Genomic DNA, 18,131 nt, shown 5'->3' on the forward strand with positions numbered 1-18,131 from the left:
TCAGCCTGGCCCGTAGTAGGTACTTAGTACCTGTGGATTGGATGCATAAAGAACCAGGTCTGGGTGGGGCCCATTATTTGCTTTTCTAACAAGTTCCCGGGGATGCTGCTGCTGATTTAAAGGAAAGGTTCTGCCATTGGAACAGCTTGAAAACCACCGAGTTCCCTGGCCCACTGGGCTGCATAGCAGACACCTGGGGAGATTGTAAAATGTATTGTCACCGACCCCACCCACAAAGGAGGCTGCAGCCCTGGGGCCTCTGGGCCTCCCCCTGGGAGCTTGTGGACACCCCATCACCCTGCTTACCGAGCAAAGGTCTCTGGGGGCCACCATCCCTCTCTCCAGGGAACCAGGGACACTGCAAAGCCAACCCCCATCTTTTTGAAGTGTAAAATTCCAAAGGCACTGCTCATCTGTCTGCCTCTCTTGGGTGTCCCACATGAGCCCGGGGAATTAACAGCATGGCAGAGGGAGCAAAGGTGAACAGCCACGGGGCTTTTCCACCCATGCATCAGAGCACATCCCAGTGGGGCCCACCTGTGGGATCCCAGGCCCGGCTTCACCGGCTGTGCCTTCCAGGTGATGCATGGCACCCACCCTCCCACACCCCTGCGCCGGGTCTGCCTCCCGGAAGTGCTGGGGAGACTAGTCCCTCCTCTCCACCCCTGACCCATGGAGCCACACACTTCTCCATTTCCCGGACACGGCTCCTTGGAATTCACACCCCACCCAAGGCTTCCCCTACCTACCCCACCCTATTCCTATAACTATGTTCCTTTGGGATATTTGGCATTTCTAGGCTGTAGAAATGCTGAGGCCTAGATCTTCCCCATCAGACGGGAAGCTCCCTGAGGGAGAGGCTGTGTTTCGCCCCTCAGACAGGGCAGTCCCTGAAGGTGGGGCTATGTCTCCTCCATCTGGCACCCCCCTGAGGCCGGGCCCTGGGTGCCTCCTTTCCACCTGCCCCTTCACAGAGTCCTAGGCAGGCTGGACTAGGCCAAGTCTCAGGAATGCCTGACGGGTCTAAGGCCCACCAAGAGTCCACCCCTGGCTCTGCGCGCTGAGGGGAGCAGAGCGGGCAGCACCCCACTTGGAAAGAAGTTGATTCTCCCCAGTGGAACCTAGAAGAGGGGCTCCGCAGATATGGGGGGCTCCACAGATGTGGGGAGGGCGCCTGGGAAAGGCCTGTGCCGAGCATCAAATCCTCCGCCTAGCCTTGGGAGGGAAACAGACCAGAGAGGGGACAAGGTGCCCGGGCTGGAGATGTCATTGGAGGACTGGCTGCACTCCCCTTCATCCAAACCGCCCCCACCACAAGCACGCACTCACACACCCCGCCCTGGGAGCTTCTGGCAAACACCCTTGGTCTGACCACCTAGTTTTGCCTGATTAGGCTAGAGCACTGGGTAGAATCTATTCTGGGGCGCAGGAACCATCCTGCGAAAGCAAGACAATCAGTGACAGACACCCTCTTTGCCCTTCCTTTCCTTACAAATACTGAGCATAAAGTAGGTGCTCTACACACACACACACACTCTCTCTCTCTCTCCCAGGCCCTCCAAGGGAACAGATTGCCTGAGCAGAGATGGGCGTGACACCAGCCCTCCCGAAGGAGTTAGATGGGCTTACTTACATAGGGGGCACTGCCCAGGGCACCATTTAATGCACCAGCCTCACCTTTACACACCCAGTCCCTGCCTCGCCCCCACTGGGGTCCTTCCAGGCCCTTGGCCCTCACGCCCCACACTTCAGCCAGCCAAGGAGGTAGGAGGGGGTGTGGGGCCTGGGGCGGGCCAGAAAGGGGCGGCACAGGAAGCCTGGGCTTCAGCTGCCGCTGTGGCCTCATTGTGTCGCTGGCTCTGTAATTTACCCCAGGCAGGGCCCAGCCCCTAAGCTGCTTCCCGCTCCCTCCCGCCCAACCTGCCAACGAAGCCAGCTGCTGTGAACACGCACTTGCACACTTGCCGCTGGCCAGGGACAAGCATCGTCACGATGTGGGTGCAATGTGGTTTTACCCCCACTTGAGCCTAAACAGACACACTAGACAGACAAGCATGCATATGGAGGTACCAAGAGCACACACAGACGTGCAGCCAAAACAGACACACACACAGGGCTGGGGGAGCCACACGCACATACCTGTGCCACACACCTGGCCCACGCGGACACACGCCACACTCCAATCTCTAGGACAGAGACACACATCATCCTAGCACCTGTCACCTGGAGACAGGACAGGCGGGAGGGCAGGGCTGTGGGTGCTGGGAGCCCTGGAAGCCAATTTCTCAAGAGGAGAGTTTCCGGGCTAGATGGAGGAGATGAAGAAGCTCGTTACAGGGCGGGGATCGGAGGCCCAGGTGTAAGGACTGTGAGAGGAGAGGAAGGGCCAAAATGGTACCTTCCTTAGGGGCTGCAGGGCCAGGGACAGGAATAGAACATCCCCCTTAGGGGACCGCCAGCGGCTGATTTCTGGAATCTGCTGCAAAGTCCTGGTCCCTCCCTGCCCAAGGCCTCTCCATGCTCCCACTCGATGCCAGCCCCGGAGGCAGCCTCCATCGCCCGCAAGCCCTAGGGTCCATGACCCACTTGCTCCTTGCCTCTAATTCCAGGCTCTCCGGCTGCAGGTTGAGACCGGGGTCCCCCTGCAGGGCCCTCAGTGGATGTGGAGCCAGGGTGCAAAACCATGTGTTTATTTTTATTAGAAATGTTCTTGGTATAAAAACAATCATGCGCTACACATTGTCATCAATAACCATCACCAAACACCCAGGCACTGAACTCCGTGTCATCAGCAGGACGGGCAGGCGGGCAGGCGGGCAGGACACACAGCAGACGGGAGGGGGCAGGCGGGCAGGCTGCGGGCCACAGGGACACACACAGAGGCCACCAGGAGGACGCGGCACTTTGCAACACACGCGAGATTCGTTTTTGTTTTGGCTTTTTTGTGTTTGGAATTTTTTTGAGCTTTTTCTCTTTTGCGACATGTACGGTTTGGTGAGTTGGGAGGTGGTGACGGGGAGAGAGCAAAGGCGGGATGCGATGAAGGTGAGGAGGGGGCGAGGACAGGGAAGAAAAATGCACGAGACCTGGGTGGAGCACAAGAGAAAAACCTGGAGAGACCTGGAGACAGAGAATGCATCAGGGAGAGGAGGCAGAGGCCGAAAGAAAGAAGATAAGAGCAGAGCACACAGGTGAAGACACAGAGAGAAAAGGCAGTGATAAAATAAAGACAGGGATGGAGACGGACTCGGACGGTCACCAGTGGGACAGGCAGAGACGAAGGGAGAGAGAGAAAACCAACACTGGGGCCCACACAGCCTGGGCCCCTGTGATTTGGGGCCAGGAGGGGCCGTGGTCCAAGATGCAGGCTCTTGGGGTGGCCTGAAGCTTCCCCAGCCCCTTGTCCTCCTCCTGTCACCTGCCCGGCTTGCCCAGGCTGCCCAGCAGTGACCGCCGGGGGCTCTGCTGTCCTCAGCACCAAGCCACGTCCGTGGGCGCCCACGGGCAGGCAAGACATCAGCTGGGCCCCTGGGAGTGGCCCTGGCCCGACGCATCAGCCACAAGGGTCTTGGATCCTCCTCTTGTTCGGCTCTGGCGGCCTAGCTAGATTGCATGGTTGGTGTAGGTGACGTAGGTCTGTTTGGTGGCCAGTGCTGGAAGGAGAGAGACCGGGGGTACCCAGGCATCAGGGGCTGGCTTCTTCAAACCCCCCCTTCCACTCAGGCATTGCCCTGCCCACGGCATCAAGTCCAGACCCCTGAACCAAGAAGTTCACAGCCCCCAAACCGCATGGTGGCCCCACCCCACCCATCCCATCGCTTGCCCCCCCTTTCCTTCCACCACCCTGCACCCCCCACCCCACCTCACTGGACTCGCCCAGTCTCTGAACATCCTTCCCACCTCCACATCTTTGCTGGGGCCAGGCTGCTTGCCTGGAGTGCCCTGCCCTCCCCACACAGTTGTTTTAGTTAAGACCCCTCCTTAGAACACTCCTGCCCAACCCCCCCCCCCCGACGAAGCCCCTGCCACCTCCCGACTCCACCACACTTGAAGAGAATTGTTTTTATTTGTAATATAATTGTATAGCCTTAAAGTATTATCAACAGAAGTTTTCAGGTCAACAGCACACGTTCTAGAAGAACACATGCAAAGAACAGACATTAGACATAGCCTGGCAGCCTAGGGGACGGGAGTGGCGAGTTGGGACGGAGGAAATAAATGATGGAACCGGAGCAGGGGGGGCTCATGAGGCTAGAAACTGACAAGCTGACCAGTTGGCCCCCGTGCCACACCCAAGGGAAGTGGAAGGCCTCCAGGTCCCCTTGGGCCTTTGTCTGGCTACCCTTCCCATTTCTAGGTGTCCCTGTCTCACCTCAGCCTCGAGGCCTCCTTATCCGCACCCATGGCTCTGGCCCTCCCTCAGCCACTCCTGGGGCCCTACCCACCACTCACAGCTGGGTGACAACATCAGCTTTTCGGGGCAGCACGAGCCTCCCCCTGCCTCTGCCCGGCCAGGGTTCAGACCTCACGGCAGCCTAGTGAGGAGGCTAGGTAAATGCCACCCTCATGTGAAAAATGAGGCACTGGGGTGAGGACACTGGCCAGGTCCTTGGTTCTGTCCTGTCCGGATTCAGGGTCTCCCTCCACGGCCTGGGACAGCTCAATGGAGAGTAATCAAGGTCAGCCTTGCCGCTTGGGGTGGGAGTTGTATGCTGGTGCCCAGAGGAGGCTGGATGGGAGACAGAGGGCCCTTGTTCGCAAAGCTGCCCTGACACCCCATCAGGGTCCTGTCTTCTTGGGAAAGGAGTGCATGGCCAAGGCATCTGGCCTGGGGCAGAGGACACTGAGGAGAGCAGTGCGGTGGGCTGCCCACAGTACCCCCCAATCCTCTCTACCCCGTTTTCCCAGGGCCCATGACTGCCAAGTAAAGACTACATTTCCTGAGCTCCCTGCTTGATGGCGTTCCTGCGAATGACACGTGAGGGTCGTGAGGGCTGTGTGTGACTTGCGTGTCATTTGATTAAAACAGATGGTTTCTCCTGTACTTCCTCTCTTCTGCTTTCCACGGGCAGAACAGACACTGAGGGCAACTAGCCTCAGCACAGTCCTCTGGGAGCCAACAGAGCCAGATGGAAGAAACCCGGGTCCCCATTTCTGCCCATCTACCACACCAGTGTAGCTGGAAGCCCACTGACATGGGCCAGATTGCTGGGTCCAACTCTCAGAGGGCCCATCAAGTGTGGCAAGAAGCAAACTCGTTGGGGGTGGGGTGAGCAGAGGACAGCACCGTAGGACCAGTGGGGAGGCACGCGGGGTAGAGGGCAGGTGAATGAAAGGAAAGGAAGAACTTTCTCCCGGCCAGAGCTGAGTGGAGAGGATGGCCTTATGTGGTGGTGGAAATATTCAAGCAGAACATGAACAATCACTTGGCTGGGCAGTAGCCAGGAAGTTTTGAGTTTTAGGTGCCACCGGGACAGGTGACGGGGCCCATGACTTCAGGAAGAGAGTAAGAACACAGCACCTTACAGTGTGCCAAGACTTGCCACCTTCGTTTCTAAAATGACCCATATCCCTCCTGACCGGCGCCGGCTGACCATGAGAGAAGAAGGACCATGGACAGCACCCGTGAGGCGCCTGGCTGGGCATACTTGGGGAAGGAACCCGCCATGAGGCCAGAGGTGCTGAGAGGGAGGTATGATGGTGCACAGATCTAGGGACAGGAGCCTCTAATCCCCCCCTCTGTGACTTCCGGAAGCTCTTCCCCCACTCTGCTAGGCCTCAGTTTCCCTACCTGTTACATAAGAGTGGTGGCCCTTTTGCCCCAACTGCTTGTCCTGAGGGGCTCCCCCAGCCCCAGGCTCCACCCTCCGCTATCCAGCACTGTCAGAAAATGAGCCGGCAGTCACGAGCTGCAGGCCAGGCCGATGAGAATCAGTTCCCCAGGGCTCCATCACCCCCTGGGTGAACTGATAAAATTGAGTTTCCAAACCTGTAAACCCATCAGCAGCCATGGCTCAGGGGTGAAGGAAAACTGCAGCAGCAGCAGCAGCAGCAAAACCACCAACCGTAGGGAAATGGGTGCCTGAGGGCGGCCGTGGGGGCACCGAGGCGGGTGAGAGGGGAGCAGGTGGTGGGGGAGGTGAGGGACAGTTGGGCCCTGCTGTCCCTCTAAGACCAGAGCTGTCTCCAATAGAAAATCCAGTCCTTGGGTTCCAGAACCTGGAAGCGCATTCGGCCCTCAGCTACAAGCCAGGGGCCCCAGAGTCCTTCAGCGGAGCTTCGGTCTCACCATCTGGAAAATGGGAGCAGTGAGTCTGCCCGGGCTCCTGGGAGCTAACTGTGAGGCTCAAAGGGAAGCGCTCTGGCCAGGAGTCAGGAGACTTTGGGTCCAGTCCTGCCCTCCCCAGGACAGGGGATCTCAGCACCTGCCAAGGAGCCCTTCCAACAACTTGAACCTCTTGAGTCTCAAGTCCCTCATCTGTAAAATGGGATAATAAACCCTTGGCTGGCTCTCAGCCACAGGGTGGATGGAAATCCTCTTTAAACCCTGCAAAGGGACAGGGCTGAAATAACTATAGCAATGAGGACAGGGCGGGGAGAGCGACACTCCAGGGGCATCCTCAGCATGAAGGGAGGGACGGGGTGAGGGGTGTGCACAAAGGTCCCCAAACCCATCCCTTGCCGATGACAGGCTGTTGCTGCTGGTTTTCGGTCCCTGCCACCTCAGATAACAATTAGCTGGGCAATGGCAAGCATGAGCTGACAGCCCCCATTTGTTGCCCCATGTCTCTGTGCCCAATCTGCCCGCAATCAGGCCCCTGAAATATTTATTCTGTTGTTTGTTTAAAGATACCTGGCCTGCCAGTGACAGAGTGAAAAATGTCCCTGTTTCACAGGAGTGACATCTCCCCACTTTTCCCGCTCACGCCCCCTCGGTCTGGCATCCCCAGAATTAATCACCTGGCTCCCACCCAACACGTCTACAGCCCCTGCTGTCACCGAGCTAAGGGGCAGTGGGGGCAAGAGGCCCTGGCCTCTGGCTTCTACAGCGGCTCTCACCCTTCCCCTGCAGGAAGCAGGGGGCTGGGAACACTGTATGTCCCCTCGCCAAGCCTCCGCTCCCCTCCTTGTCTGGTGGGGGGTGGGGTGGGAAGGGGTAGTAATTGTACCCTGTCCCCATGTGACCAACCTGAAGAGAGGCAGAAGGAACAATGTCTATCACAACTGTCAGGGAAGGTCCCACACTCTGCTTCCCTCCTTTGGAGTCGGGGTGTTAGCTCTAGTTAGCCGCCCATGGTCCCTGGAGGGTTAATGCCCCACTCTGATGAGCCCGGGGGCCGGAGCTCGTTTGACAGACCTGCTCCTGCCCCAGCAGAGTAAGGTATGAGGGATGGAACCCGGGAAGGGTAAATCTCCATGGGAAGGAGGAAAACAGAAGTCAGGAGTGGGGGGTGGGGAGCAGTGAGGGGTCCCTGCTCGGGACAGAAGGGCCAGGCTAGGGGCCGCACGTGGGGTTTCTGCAGATCTAGACACGAAAGGCCAGAGGGGGGGGAGTTCTAGGAGGACAGTGTCCCTTCCCATCTCAGAGTGGAGGGCCCACGTGGCACCTGAAGGGAGGGCTGTAGGTCCCAGGGAAGCTGGTGTTCTGGGAGGAAGAGCAAGATTGAAAAGAACCAGAGGTCATTTGGCAAAAGATGGTGGGGGGGGGGGGGTGGGCAACACAGAGTCATCAGGATGTCAGTGAAAGGGGTGTGCCAGAAGCCAGGTATACTGCTCTGCCCGGAGAATGGAGACCCAGAGATAGGGAGGCCATGTGAAGTCAGGGTCAAGGGAAAGACACTGTGTGGGGCCAGCCAGCCACCACCATGCTGTGTGATCTCAGGAGAATCCCTCACCCTCTCTGGGCCTCGGCTGCGAATCAAACCTCTAGTGCTACCCAGGCCTCACAGGCCTCCTATCGAGATCACGGAACAGGGGAGAGGGCTTTGGGAGTAAAAAGTCCTGTTTGCATGTAGGAAGGGACTCTCCTTCTTTCCACAGGTGGCAGTCACTCAACAGGCGGAAGCCGTGCCCAGAAAGGAAGGGAGGATGCTTCACCCGGAGCCACAGGTGGGGAGCCTGTGAGAGGCGCTGCCCCGGCCAAAACACACCAGGGAGGCCAGGTCTCCTATTTCTCCTGACCTACTTGCGGATGACAAAGGGCCTCCTCTCCGGAGCCTGTGCTCCAGACCCTCCTGGAGTCTAGCCCATATCCCTCCTGCTGCCATGGCCGATGTCCATTTGGGGCCTCTGCCCCAGGACTAGAGGCAAGAAGCTGAGTGTTAACTCCCAGGTCCCTCTGGGACTGAAAGTCTCCTGGGCGGGCGGGGGGGGGGGGGCTCTGCTCCTCCTTCCCCACCAAAGGGAGCCCCCCAGTACTCTCAGAGAGCAGGGGAGGCAGGAGATGCTACCATTTAAACTATTTGGGCACTTGCAGGATGTCCGGGGAGGGAGCCAGCATCTCAGGGGGGCAGGGTGACCATAGCAACCCCTCTATCTCTCACCCCACAGGTGGGAGACCCCACGGCTCACCTCCCAGGGCAGAGGCCTCCGTCCTTCTGAGAAGGGAGCAGTGATACTACCGTGGAGGTCAAGTCCAGGCCGGGCGCCTGCGGGCTGCGTGACTTGGGTGAGTCCCTAATCTTTCTGAGCCTCCCTTTACTCTTCAGTATTACACAGATGATAAAAATACCTGCCTTTCAAGGCTGCTGTGAAGACGAAAACTGGTACATGGTAGGTGTGATACACAATCAGGGTTTAGGAAATGGTCACCACTATTACAGGTGCCCCCAAGGTCTAACCTGTCCCTCACACGCTTTGCCTCTCTCTCCTCTCAATCTCTTCTCACAGAGGGCTGCTGCAGGGGGACCAGAAAAGTTGCCAAAGATGGTGGCCTTGCTCCCTCCCATGTACAGTCCTGCCCAGGCCGAGACCTTGGGCCTGCCCCTTAGATGCCAAGGTCCCTGTGTCCTTCTCTCTCCCCATCCCCCTCTACTGCCGAGGTCTCCTTGGACAATCCCTTGGGAACACCCTACTACCTGAGAACTGAGGCCTCTGAAGGCCCTCTGTCCAACTCACTCCTTCCCTTACCCTTCCTGGGGACCCACATCCTGAGGTCCCACACCCTCAGGGCCCTGGTAGAAGGTGGCCAGGCTGGCACCAGAGCCTCTGTGCCCAGGTTACTTAAGGGCCAGAAGGCAAGGGCCCTCGAGACAACCCCTTGACCAGAGAAATCCCAGAGTCCCCCATCGTTCTGCATGAACCACATTCCCCCATGGCCTCACCACAGGTGGGCAGATATCCCTGGAAGGGTGTAGCCAGGGCTAGGTGGTGGGGGGGACCTTGAGGTTCTCTCCTGGTTACTAGGATGGGGCGGGGCAGGGGGGCACTAACCTGGTGCATCAGGGTTCTCCCCAAGTTCCCACTCACCTGTGGCTTCGGGGCTCTCCCAGTACCCACTGAGGACCCAGCTCAGGGAGGGGCGTGGCCTGGGTCCCGGGGGGGTGGGGGGGGGTGGGGGGGACGGGCCTTGTTGAAGGAGGAGACTGGCCTGGGCGGGCCCAGAGGGAAAGGAGCGGGGCTGGGCACTCACCTGGGGTCTCCAGGTTCTCGCAGAGCTCAGACTTGGCCTCACCATTGGGCCGGAAGCTGCCCTTCTGCGTGAACTTGTTGGACATGGTGGCGGCGGTGACGACGGCTTTGAGGCTGCGCTTGCGCTTGGGCACATTCTGCTCCGGGTGGAAGAGGATGATGTAGACCTTGGGCATGTAGAGCATCCCCAGGGACACCGAGGCGCTCAGACTCACCGAGACGGTCAGCGTCGTTGTCTGGATGTACAGCTGGAGGGGGGCCAGGGGGACGGCGTCAGAGAAGGCTCCGCCTGGCGCCTCAGGGGCCCTGACCCCAGAGACAGACACACGGAGGACAGACCCCGGGAGCCCTGTGTCCCACTGACATTGGGCAAAAGGGAGTCAAGGTATAGAGCCGGGACTTTAGACCAGACCAAATCCTGGCTTTACCACTTCTAGCTATGTGACCTTGGACAAGTCCCACCTTGTGCCTCAGTTTCCTCATGTATAACACTGGCATGATATGATAGCACTTACTTCATAGGGTGGCTGTAAGGGTGAAATGACTTGACAAACGGTGAATGGACGTAGAACGGTGAATGCTACGTGCACGGAAGGGTTCCCCACTCCTACGTGCTATAGGGAGGTAGGGCCCTCAGGGGACCACAGCTGAGCCTCCCAGGAGCAGTCCCCTTTGCGGGGCTGGGAAGGAGAGGAACATCTGTTGGTGCAGTAACTCCCAGTGGGTGTGCCACAGCCCCTTGACCAAGCGTCCATTCAGTGACGCGCCCCCCCCCCCCAACACACACACATGCCACCCTGTGCAGAGCACTGGCACGGGAGCCACAGCGCCTGGCAAGATATGGCGATGGCAGCATTGGTCAAAGCTCATTTCACGCTTACTCGCCAGCACTAACGGTGACAGATGTTTAGCAAAATGAAAGTCCATTAATCTGGGTGTCGGCTAATCCATTCTTCAATAGTGGGGCCTTCCAGGCAGGGCCTGACAATTCCCACCGCCTACGCCTGGGGTCCCCTCCCCGCCTCCTCCTTCCTTCCCAGTCCTCCAAGCCTCAGGTGTCCTTCTAGCCGCCCCCTCAGCCTGGGTGGGGCCAGAGGAGGCCGAGGTTGTGGCCCCCAGGTCTGGACACAGGGAAGGCAGGAAATGTTCTGCCCCCTAAATCTGCTGTTTCTAGGCCTGGGTCCCCTCCCCTAGGGCCTGGCTGATGTGCCACCTCCTCTAGGAAGCTCTCCCTGACCCCTGGCTTTATCCGACCCCCCCCCCCCCATGACACCCATTCTCATATCCCACCCCATCTCCTGCCCTTCTCCAGAAATGCCTCATGACCTGGGTCTAAAGGCTATTGTTCCAGCTCCCCTAGGGAGAGAGGCTGGAGAAGCTCTAGGGTCTGAAAGGAGGGAGGGGTGTGATCCTGAGGAAGTCTCAACCCCTCTCTGGCCCTCAGTTTTCTCATCAGTGTCATGGGATGAGAGCACCTACCTCTCCCAACCCACAGGGCCACCCAAACACAGACCGAAGCTGTGTGATCTTGCACAGAAGCGTGGGGAAGGAGGATGGGAGTGTGGAGAAGCTGTTTCATTGTCACCGTTCAGGAAATTCACAGGCCCAGGGGAATAACAGCCTAATCCCCAGGGAGCACACACCTCTCTGGACACAGTCATCCCCACTCTACCCTACCCCTGCCCTTACACTCCCACCCTCCGGTGACAGCGTTACCTCCAAGCATGACTAGCCAGTGGGAGGGTGCTGGCTACCTCTTCTATCTGCTGAGGTGGCCTGGTGGCTGGGGCGGGGGGGGGGGGGGGGTGGGGGTGGGGGGAAGGGGACAGGCTTCACACCACTGGAGACAGCAATGAAGGTCTGGGCTAATCAATATCTTCACCATTGGACTGGATGAGGGTATGTCTCCCTCATTAGATTGGGGGCTCCCTGAGGGCAAGGGCAGTCTTGCCTCTCACACTGGGGGTTCTTGGGCATAAGGGTCATGTTTCCAAGTCAGATACACCCTCTGCTCCACCTTGTTGATTGGGTGGGGTTAGGAGGGTGCAGTTGGGCCCATGTGGAGCTGGTGGGACCAGGGACAGAAGCCCCTCTCTGAGCCCTGCAGTGGACACAGCCCTGTGCTGGGGACCAGAGGCCTGGGGGCCAGACTCCACTCTGCCCTGACCCACTATGGGATGCTAGGCCCCTCCAGTATCCCAGGCAGAGTCAGCTCCATGGGTATACACACTTGGTTTCATGCCCTACTGCCACCATCTTGAATGCTGAATCATTTTTGAACAAGGGGCTTTCCCCTTCTTTTTTCACAGAGCCCTGAAAACCATGGAGCCAGCCTTGAGCAGGCGGAGGGGGGGGGGGTTGTGGGGGGGAAGAGCACAATCCTTGGTGTTCTATTTTCTATTTTGCTCTTCAGCCTAGGAGCCTTTCTGCAAACAAAATACAAGATACAGTGTAAACAGATCAAAGCTAAGCAAAGCTGCTCCCATCTGCTGGGGGCCCACCCTCCCAGCCTGGGCCCTGGGGGCTCTTCTGGCCATGCAGGCTGGGAGTGGCCCCCTCTGTGTAAGCAGAAGTGGGGCTGCACGCCCCCAGTCCCTTTCCTTGCCCCAGCGTCTGGAATGCCCACCCCACCCCCAGATCAGGCACCATTCTGGGGCCTCCTGTGTGAAGGTGCACGTAGCATGCTGATTCTCTCAAAGAAGCAGTGGTCCTCTAGAACCTCTAGAACCCAGCAGGCACCCCCAGAGGGCAGGGGCCCAGGCACAGATGCAGCTCTCAAAGGCAGATGGGGTGAGAGGCAACCTCCGGGATGTGCTTTCTTCTCCCACTCGCCCATCTCCCAGACAGAGGTACCTGAACTCCTGCTCCCCTCTCCGGTTGGGCCCTTGCCACACTCTGTCCTCTGCAAGAAGTCCTGCCTTAGCCTCACAAGTGACCGCTCCCCAGAGTGCAGGCTGGGTTTGATGGGTGTCGACAGAGGTCACCCTGGGGGTGGGGCAAAGGACACAGAAAGGAGCTGCCTGGAGGTTGACAATGTGTTTTCCTGTTTCTGTGCTAGGCCTGGGGGGCATATGGTACAGGGGGCTCTGCTGGGGGCACTGAGGAGTTCTGCCTGCCCCGTGCTTCTGCCCAAGCCAACCCTAGTGGCTACTGAGATCCCCAGGATCTGTTCAGGCCAGATCGATGAACTTCCCCACAACCTGGCCAGCCCCTGGGGCCAGGTCCCGCCCAAGGCTGACTGAGCAGTAACCCCACGCGGTAGAGAAAGCACACTCCAGACGGCTCAGTCATGCCACACAGCTGCAGTGATAACCCCTGGAAATCCGGGCTAATGCTGGGAAATCCGTCCGCCTGCTCATCGGAGCAGCACTGACAGCTTCACTCTGCGCCCGCACCTGCACGCGGGGGGAAACGGGCACCTGCTGGGCACCTGCAGGCGTGTGTGCACACGCACCTGGGCACACACCCGTGCCCGCAAACGTACACACCCATACACACATGCATCTCTGCATTCACACGTACACACACCTGAACTCACCCCTGTACACTCATGCCTGACTCAGACCCCTGCCTGGGTGCGTACACACACACACACACACACACACACACACACAGCAGCCAAGCCTACAGCTTCCACTGGGGCACCTTGTAGTGCTGACAAAACACAGCACAGATACAGCCCCAGGACTGCCTATGCCTCTAGGAGGTCTGGTGGTCTGAACCCGCAGGGACTTCAGAGCTCCCTTCCCCTTCCTCATTCAGAAGCCCAGAGGGGAGGGTCGTGTCCCCTGTCCCACCCCTCAGGTGCAGAGCAGGGTCTTAGGCCACAAGTTGGTGTGAGGCCAGCCTGCTGTGTGACCCCAGGCAAGTAAGTCCCTGCCCCTCTCTGGGCCTCAGAAAAGATCATTTCAGAGGCTCCTTTTCATAATCAATACTGAGGGGAGCCTCCTAAAAAGGGAAAAAAGAGAGGCAGGCAGGGTGGCCTAGAGAGATGTGGGAGCTGAGGGAGGGGGCTGGGCCTCGGCCGCTGGAGGGTCTGACACCCCGGGAGGGTGTGGACCCTACGGGGGAGCACTGTGCTGGCAAGCAGCCAGAGGAACCTACGGGAAGTCAGAGTAAGGGGCTCACCCACCGAGTTGTCTGCCTTCCAGCCCTGTACCGTTACTCCCTGAGGAGGCAAGGGAAGGAGCCTCCTGGTAATGCCGAAGGTCATTTCTCAAGCCGCCAGCTTCCTGGAGTGGGGCGTGGCTTCCCCTGCTGGCTCTGGAGTCCCCTTGGGCACTGCGGGGCAAGGGGCTTCTGTCTGCACCTGCACCCCGCAGGCCAGTGGGGGGGCTGGATACCTGACTCACAGCGTGAGCTGGGCCCAGTGGCCGCTTTGACTCAGGTCAGAGTGCAGGGTGACCTGGAGCCAAACCGGAGGGCTCTGACCTCAGGGCACTGACGTCTGCTTCTCAGGACCCCTCAGCCCACAAGCCGCCATAGGAAGACAGGCCACAGGCCTCCCTGGGCCAGGCCACGGGTTTCAGAATGGAGGGCACAGCTCCTGCCCTCGAGGAACCATTGGAGGAGAAGTGGTACGTGCCAAAGAAGCCCCAGGGCAGGGAGGTGTCCCGGGGCTGCAGGGGGCAGCATGGACTGGGCTCCTGAGTTAGGTGGAGCAGGGTCAAGTTCAGCCATGCCACTTACTGGCTGTGTGATCTCAGACAAATCACTTCACGTCTCTGTGCCTCTGCGTCCTCATCTGTAAATTGGGATGGTGACATCTACCCTAGCCTGCTTCTGTGGAGCCTGCTGGCCATTAGGCAGAGTGTTTGGCACATGACAAGCACCCCATCCATGGCAGCTTTCGCAGCAGCCTCACCGAAAGCCAAGCATCCCTAGGAGTTCACACCTGGGCGGGCTCATGGCTTCAAACGCCATCCATGGGCTGACGACTCCCCCGGCTACATCTCCAGCCCAGCCCTCAGCCCCGAACCCCGGACTTGTAGCATATTCAACTTTTGGCTCAACGGAGGCACTTGGCCCTCTAACAGGCATCCCAAACTTAGCACATCCAAAGGACTGCCCGATCTCTGCCCCCAAGCAGGCTCCTCTGCCGTCAGATTCCCCACCTTAGGGCTGGACATCCCTTCCTTCCGATGATCCGCACACCGAAAACTACAGAGCCATCCTTGATTTTCCTCTGCACTTCTTGCCCCACATGCAGTCCATCCAAAATCCAGCCAGCTCCACCTGCGGGAGCCCCCGCTTCCCATCACCCCTGCTGCCAGCAGCCCCTTGTTGAGATCACTGCAGTTACCCCCACGTTGGCCCCGTTCCTGGCTCACTTCCTCAGGGCTCTGCCCAGCAGCAGGAGGGATCCTTCTAAATCTGAACTATGTTCCATTCCTCACCGCTCAGAACCCCACTGTGGCTCCCTTCTCGCTGACGGTAGAAGCCAGCATCCTTCCCACAGCCTCCAGGTCCTCCGCCATCTGCCCTGTCATCTTTCTGACCCTGTCCCCATCACCCTCCTCCGGGTTCCTCAGCCCCAGCCTCCCCCCCGCACAGTGGGTAAACTGCCTTCACACCCATCATGCCATGTGACTTACAACACCTTAAGGACCGCAAGAGAAGGATCATGGCCCCAATCTACTGATGAAGAAACTGAGGCAGAGAGGCCAGCTGGCTTGCCCAGGATCCCAGACATGGACCTCAGACCAGGAGCTGGGGTCCTCGGTCCCCACAATCCCCCCTGTCTCTGGCCTCTGGCTTCAGTGACTCCCAATCCTTTAAGATAAAACCCCACAGAAGCCAGGCAGTGCTGGGGCCGGGTTGTGGGCAAAGTACACAGGGTCCTGGGGTGAGTCCAGGCCCACAGGATGGCATGACAGAGCCAGCAGGACACAACCTCTCTGCAGCTCTGGATGTTGGAGGGGATGACATCCCCGGCTCCCGGGGCATCGGAGGCTTGGGGACCAGGAAAGAAGGAGTGAGTGCCTGATCCCTCCCTCCCTCACCTAGGGATCCGTGGGGATCCCGTGAAGGCAGAAAGAGGGGCAGACAGAGGAGAAGGAAGAGAGGAGTGGAAGGCAGGGAAGATGGGGCTGGGTAGGGACAGAGGTGAGGGAGAGTCTAGAAGAGAATAAAGGCTGACAGAGGGTCAGCGTCCAGGGCTGACAGAGAGGAGAGAGGGAGGCGATGGGAGGGAGAGAGCAAAGAGGGAAAGAGCTGAGGAAGACAGGAGGGAGAGGAGATAGGAGGGAAGGAGATGCAGGAGAAGAGAAAGGGTGGGAGACAGGAGAGACAACCTGGAGGCTGGAGAACAGACTGGAGACAGAGAAGGCAGCGGGGAGTGGAAGAAGGCATCTCCAGAGCAGGGTGAGAGGCCGGGGAGCCCCCGGAGGCTGCCCCCGGGCTCACGGCCTCTCACCCACCCGCACCCCCCCACCCCCGGGGGGCTCCGCCACTCACCTTGTCTGCCGACTGCGAGGTGCCGAAGAAGATGGGGATGAAGGCGAGCCAGACGATGCAGGTGGTGTACATGGTGAAGCCAATGGGCTTGGCCTCGTTGAAGGTCTCCGGGACACCGCGTGTCTTGATGGCGTACACGGTGCACGTGACCATGAGCAGCATGCTGTAGCCCAGCAGGCAGATGAGCGACAGGTCCGAGATGTCGCACTTGAGCACGCCCCTGGCGAAGCGGGGGTCGAGCGTCCGCTGGTCCTGGAAGTCCACCACCGAGTGGGAGGGGTCCACCACAAACCACACGCAGATGCCAAGCAGCTGCAGCGAGATGAGGCTGAAGGTGATGGCCAGCTGCGAGGCCGGGCTGATGAAGCGCGGGGCGCTGACCGACCGCTTGCCCTGCTCGAAGATGCGGTAGATGCGGTTGGTCTTGGTGAGCAGGGCCGCGTAGCTGATGCTCATGCCCAGCCCCAGGAAGATTCGGCGCAGAGAGCAGGTCCCCAGGTCAGGCTCAGCAATCATGAGGAAGGTGGTGGCGTAGCACAGGAAGATGCCAGCCAGCAGCACGTAGCTCAGCTCGCGGCCCGAGGCCTTGACGATGGGCGTGTCGTTGTAGCGCACGAAGGTGACCACCACAAAGAGCGTGGCAGCGATGCCCACCACGGCCAGGAAAAGGGGCAGCACGGCCCAGGGCGAGTCCCACTCGAGCTTGATGATGGGGATGGGTCGGCAGCCCGTGCGGTTCTCTGTGGGCCGCATGTCATACGGACAGGTCTTACAGGTGTAGCGATCCACCTGGTACTGGTACCCCGTGCAGGGCTCACAGTGCCAGCAGCAGGGCATGCCCTTCACGGTCTTCTTCCGCTCGCCCGGCTGGCAGGGCAGGCTGCAGATGGAGCGGGGCAGCTGCTGCCCACTCCCCGGCCACTGCATCCGCTCTATCTGCCAACGACAGCACAGGGGAGCCGGCCTCAGGATATGCCGCCCGGTGCCCCGGGCCACCCCACTGGCCCCACGCCTCGATCACCCAGTTAAATGGGGAAAATGCAGCCGCCCAGCCCCACCAGGACCCACCGGATCCAACAGCTCGGTTTAAATAAGCCCCACCGCGTGATTCAGACATAGCTGACCTGTGGGGAATCCTAAACTCTCAAGGACCGTATGGAGACACGGAGCCCAGAGAACAGAAGTGACAACCTAGAGTCACCCAGGGAAGCAGAGAGAGCTCAAGAGTTCTGACCCCCAGCCCCTTATGCCCTTGCTGGTCCCCAGACCAGCAGCAGCAGCATCACCCAGGAGCTTGCTGGAAATGCGACATTTTGGCCCACCCCAGACCTACTGTCTTAGGACCTGAGTTTTAACCAGACCCCACAGGTGACTTATGTGCATGCTGAGAGATGCGCTGCCTCATGGCTTAGCCCAAGGGGCCTCCTCCAGGCGGCTCAGGAAGCTGAGTTCAGCAGAGAGCAATGAACAGAAGTTTTCCCAGAAGATATGTAATATGTGCCCAGGGGTTAGCGTTTCTTTACATCTTGCTCTAAATTCGTGCAAGCCACTGTCATATGTCCCCGAAGACACAATTGCTGTGAGCAAAGGAGCCACAGGCGTGTTGGCACACCCTACTGAACTCAGGGTTACAAAAGTCTGGAAAGTAGGGGAGAGGCCCAGAAGAACTCTAGGCCCTGAGCAGAGGGAGTCGACTACACTTGGGAGCCATATTCAAAGCATCTGTTCCAGGGGTGCCTGGGTGGCTAAGACAGTTGAGCATCCAATACTTGATTTCAGCTCAGGTCATGATGGAAGAGCTCCCAGGGTTGTGGGATCAAGGAGATCCCAGGGTTGTGGGATCGTGCCCCGCGTCGGGCTCCGTGCTGAGTGTGGAGCCTGCTTAAGATTATCTGTCTCTCTCTCTCTCCCTCTGTCCCTCTCGCCCACTTGCACTCTCTCTTGTTCTCTAAAAAATAAAAAAAAAAAAAAAAACAATAAAGCCTCTATTCCAAATAAAGTGGCCCTTAGGAAGAGTTCACACTTGGAGAGCAGCACGCCTGGCC

At 59.0% G+C, this 18,131-nt stretch overlaps 1 protein-coding gene across 5 annotated transcripts in view; it reads right to left on the minus strand.

Annotated features, from left to right (window-relative positions):
- Positions 1-2,676: 2,676 nt before the first annotated feature.
- The window catches only part of GRM4 (glutamate metabotropic receptor 4), a 115,640-nt gene continuing 100,185 nt past the window's right edge, over positions 2,677-18,131 (minus strand). For 3 of the 5 annotated variants that reach the window (XM_060615230.3, XM_060615225.3, XM_078446832.2), the window contains 3 exons: positions 16,087-17,022; positions 9,632-9,878; positions 2,677-3,653 (listed from right to left, as the gene is read on the minus strand). In XM_060615230.3, the coding sequence (XP_060471213.1) occupies positions 3,604-3,653; positions 9,632-9,878; positions 16,087-17,022 (1,233 nt within the window). In that variant the 3' untranslated portion in view covers positions 2,677-3,603. Of the gene's footprint in view, positions 3,654-4,833; positions 6,293-9,631; positions 9,879-16,086; positions 17,023-18,131 lie in introns of those variants that run through there. The other 2 variants (XM_078446834.2, XM_078446833.2) reach the window with 2 other exon arrangements.

This window comes from Panthera onca, chromosome B2 (genome assembly GCF_046562875.1).
Source record: "Panthera onca isolate mPanOnc1 chromosome B2, mPanOnc1 haplotype 2, whole genome shotgun sequence".
In the NCBI taxonomy this organism is placed as follows: domain Eukaryota; kingdom Metazoa; phylum Chordata; class Mammalia; order Carnivora; family Felidae; genus Panthera; species Panthera onca.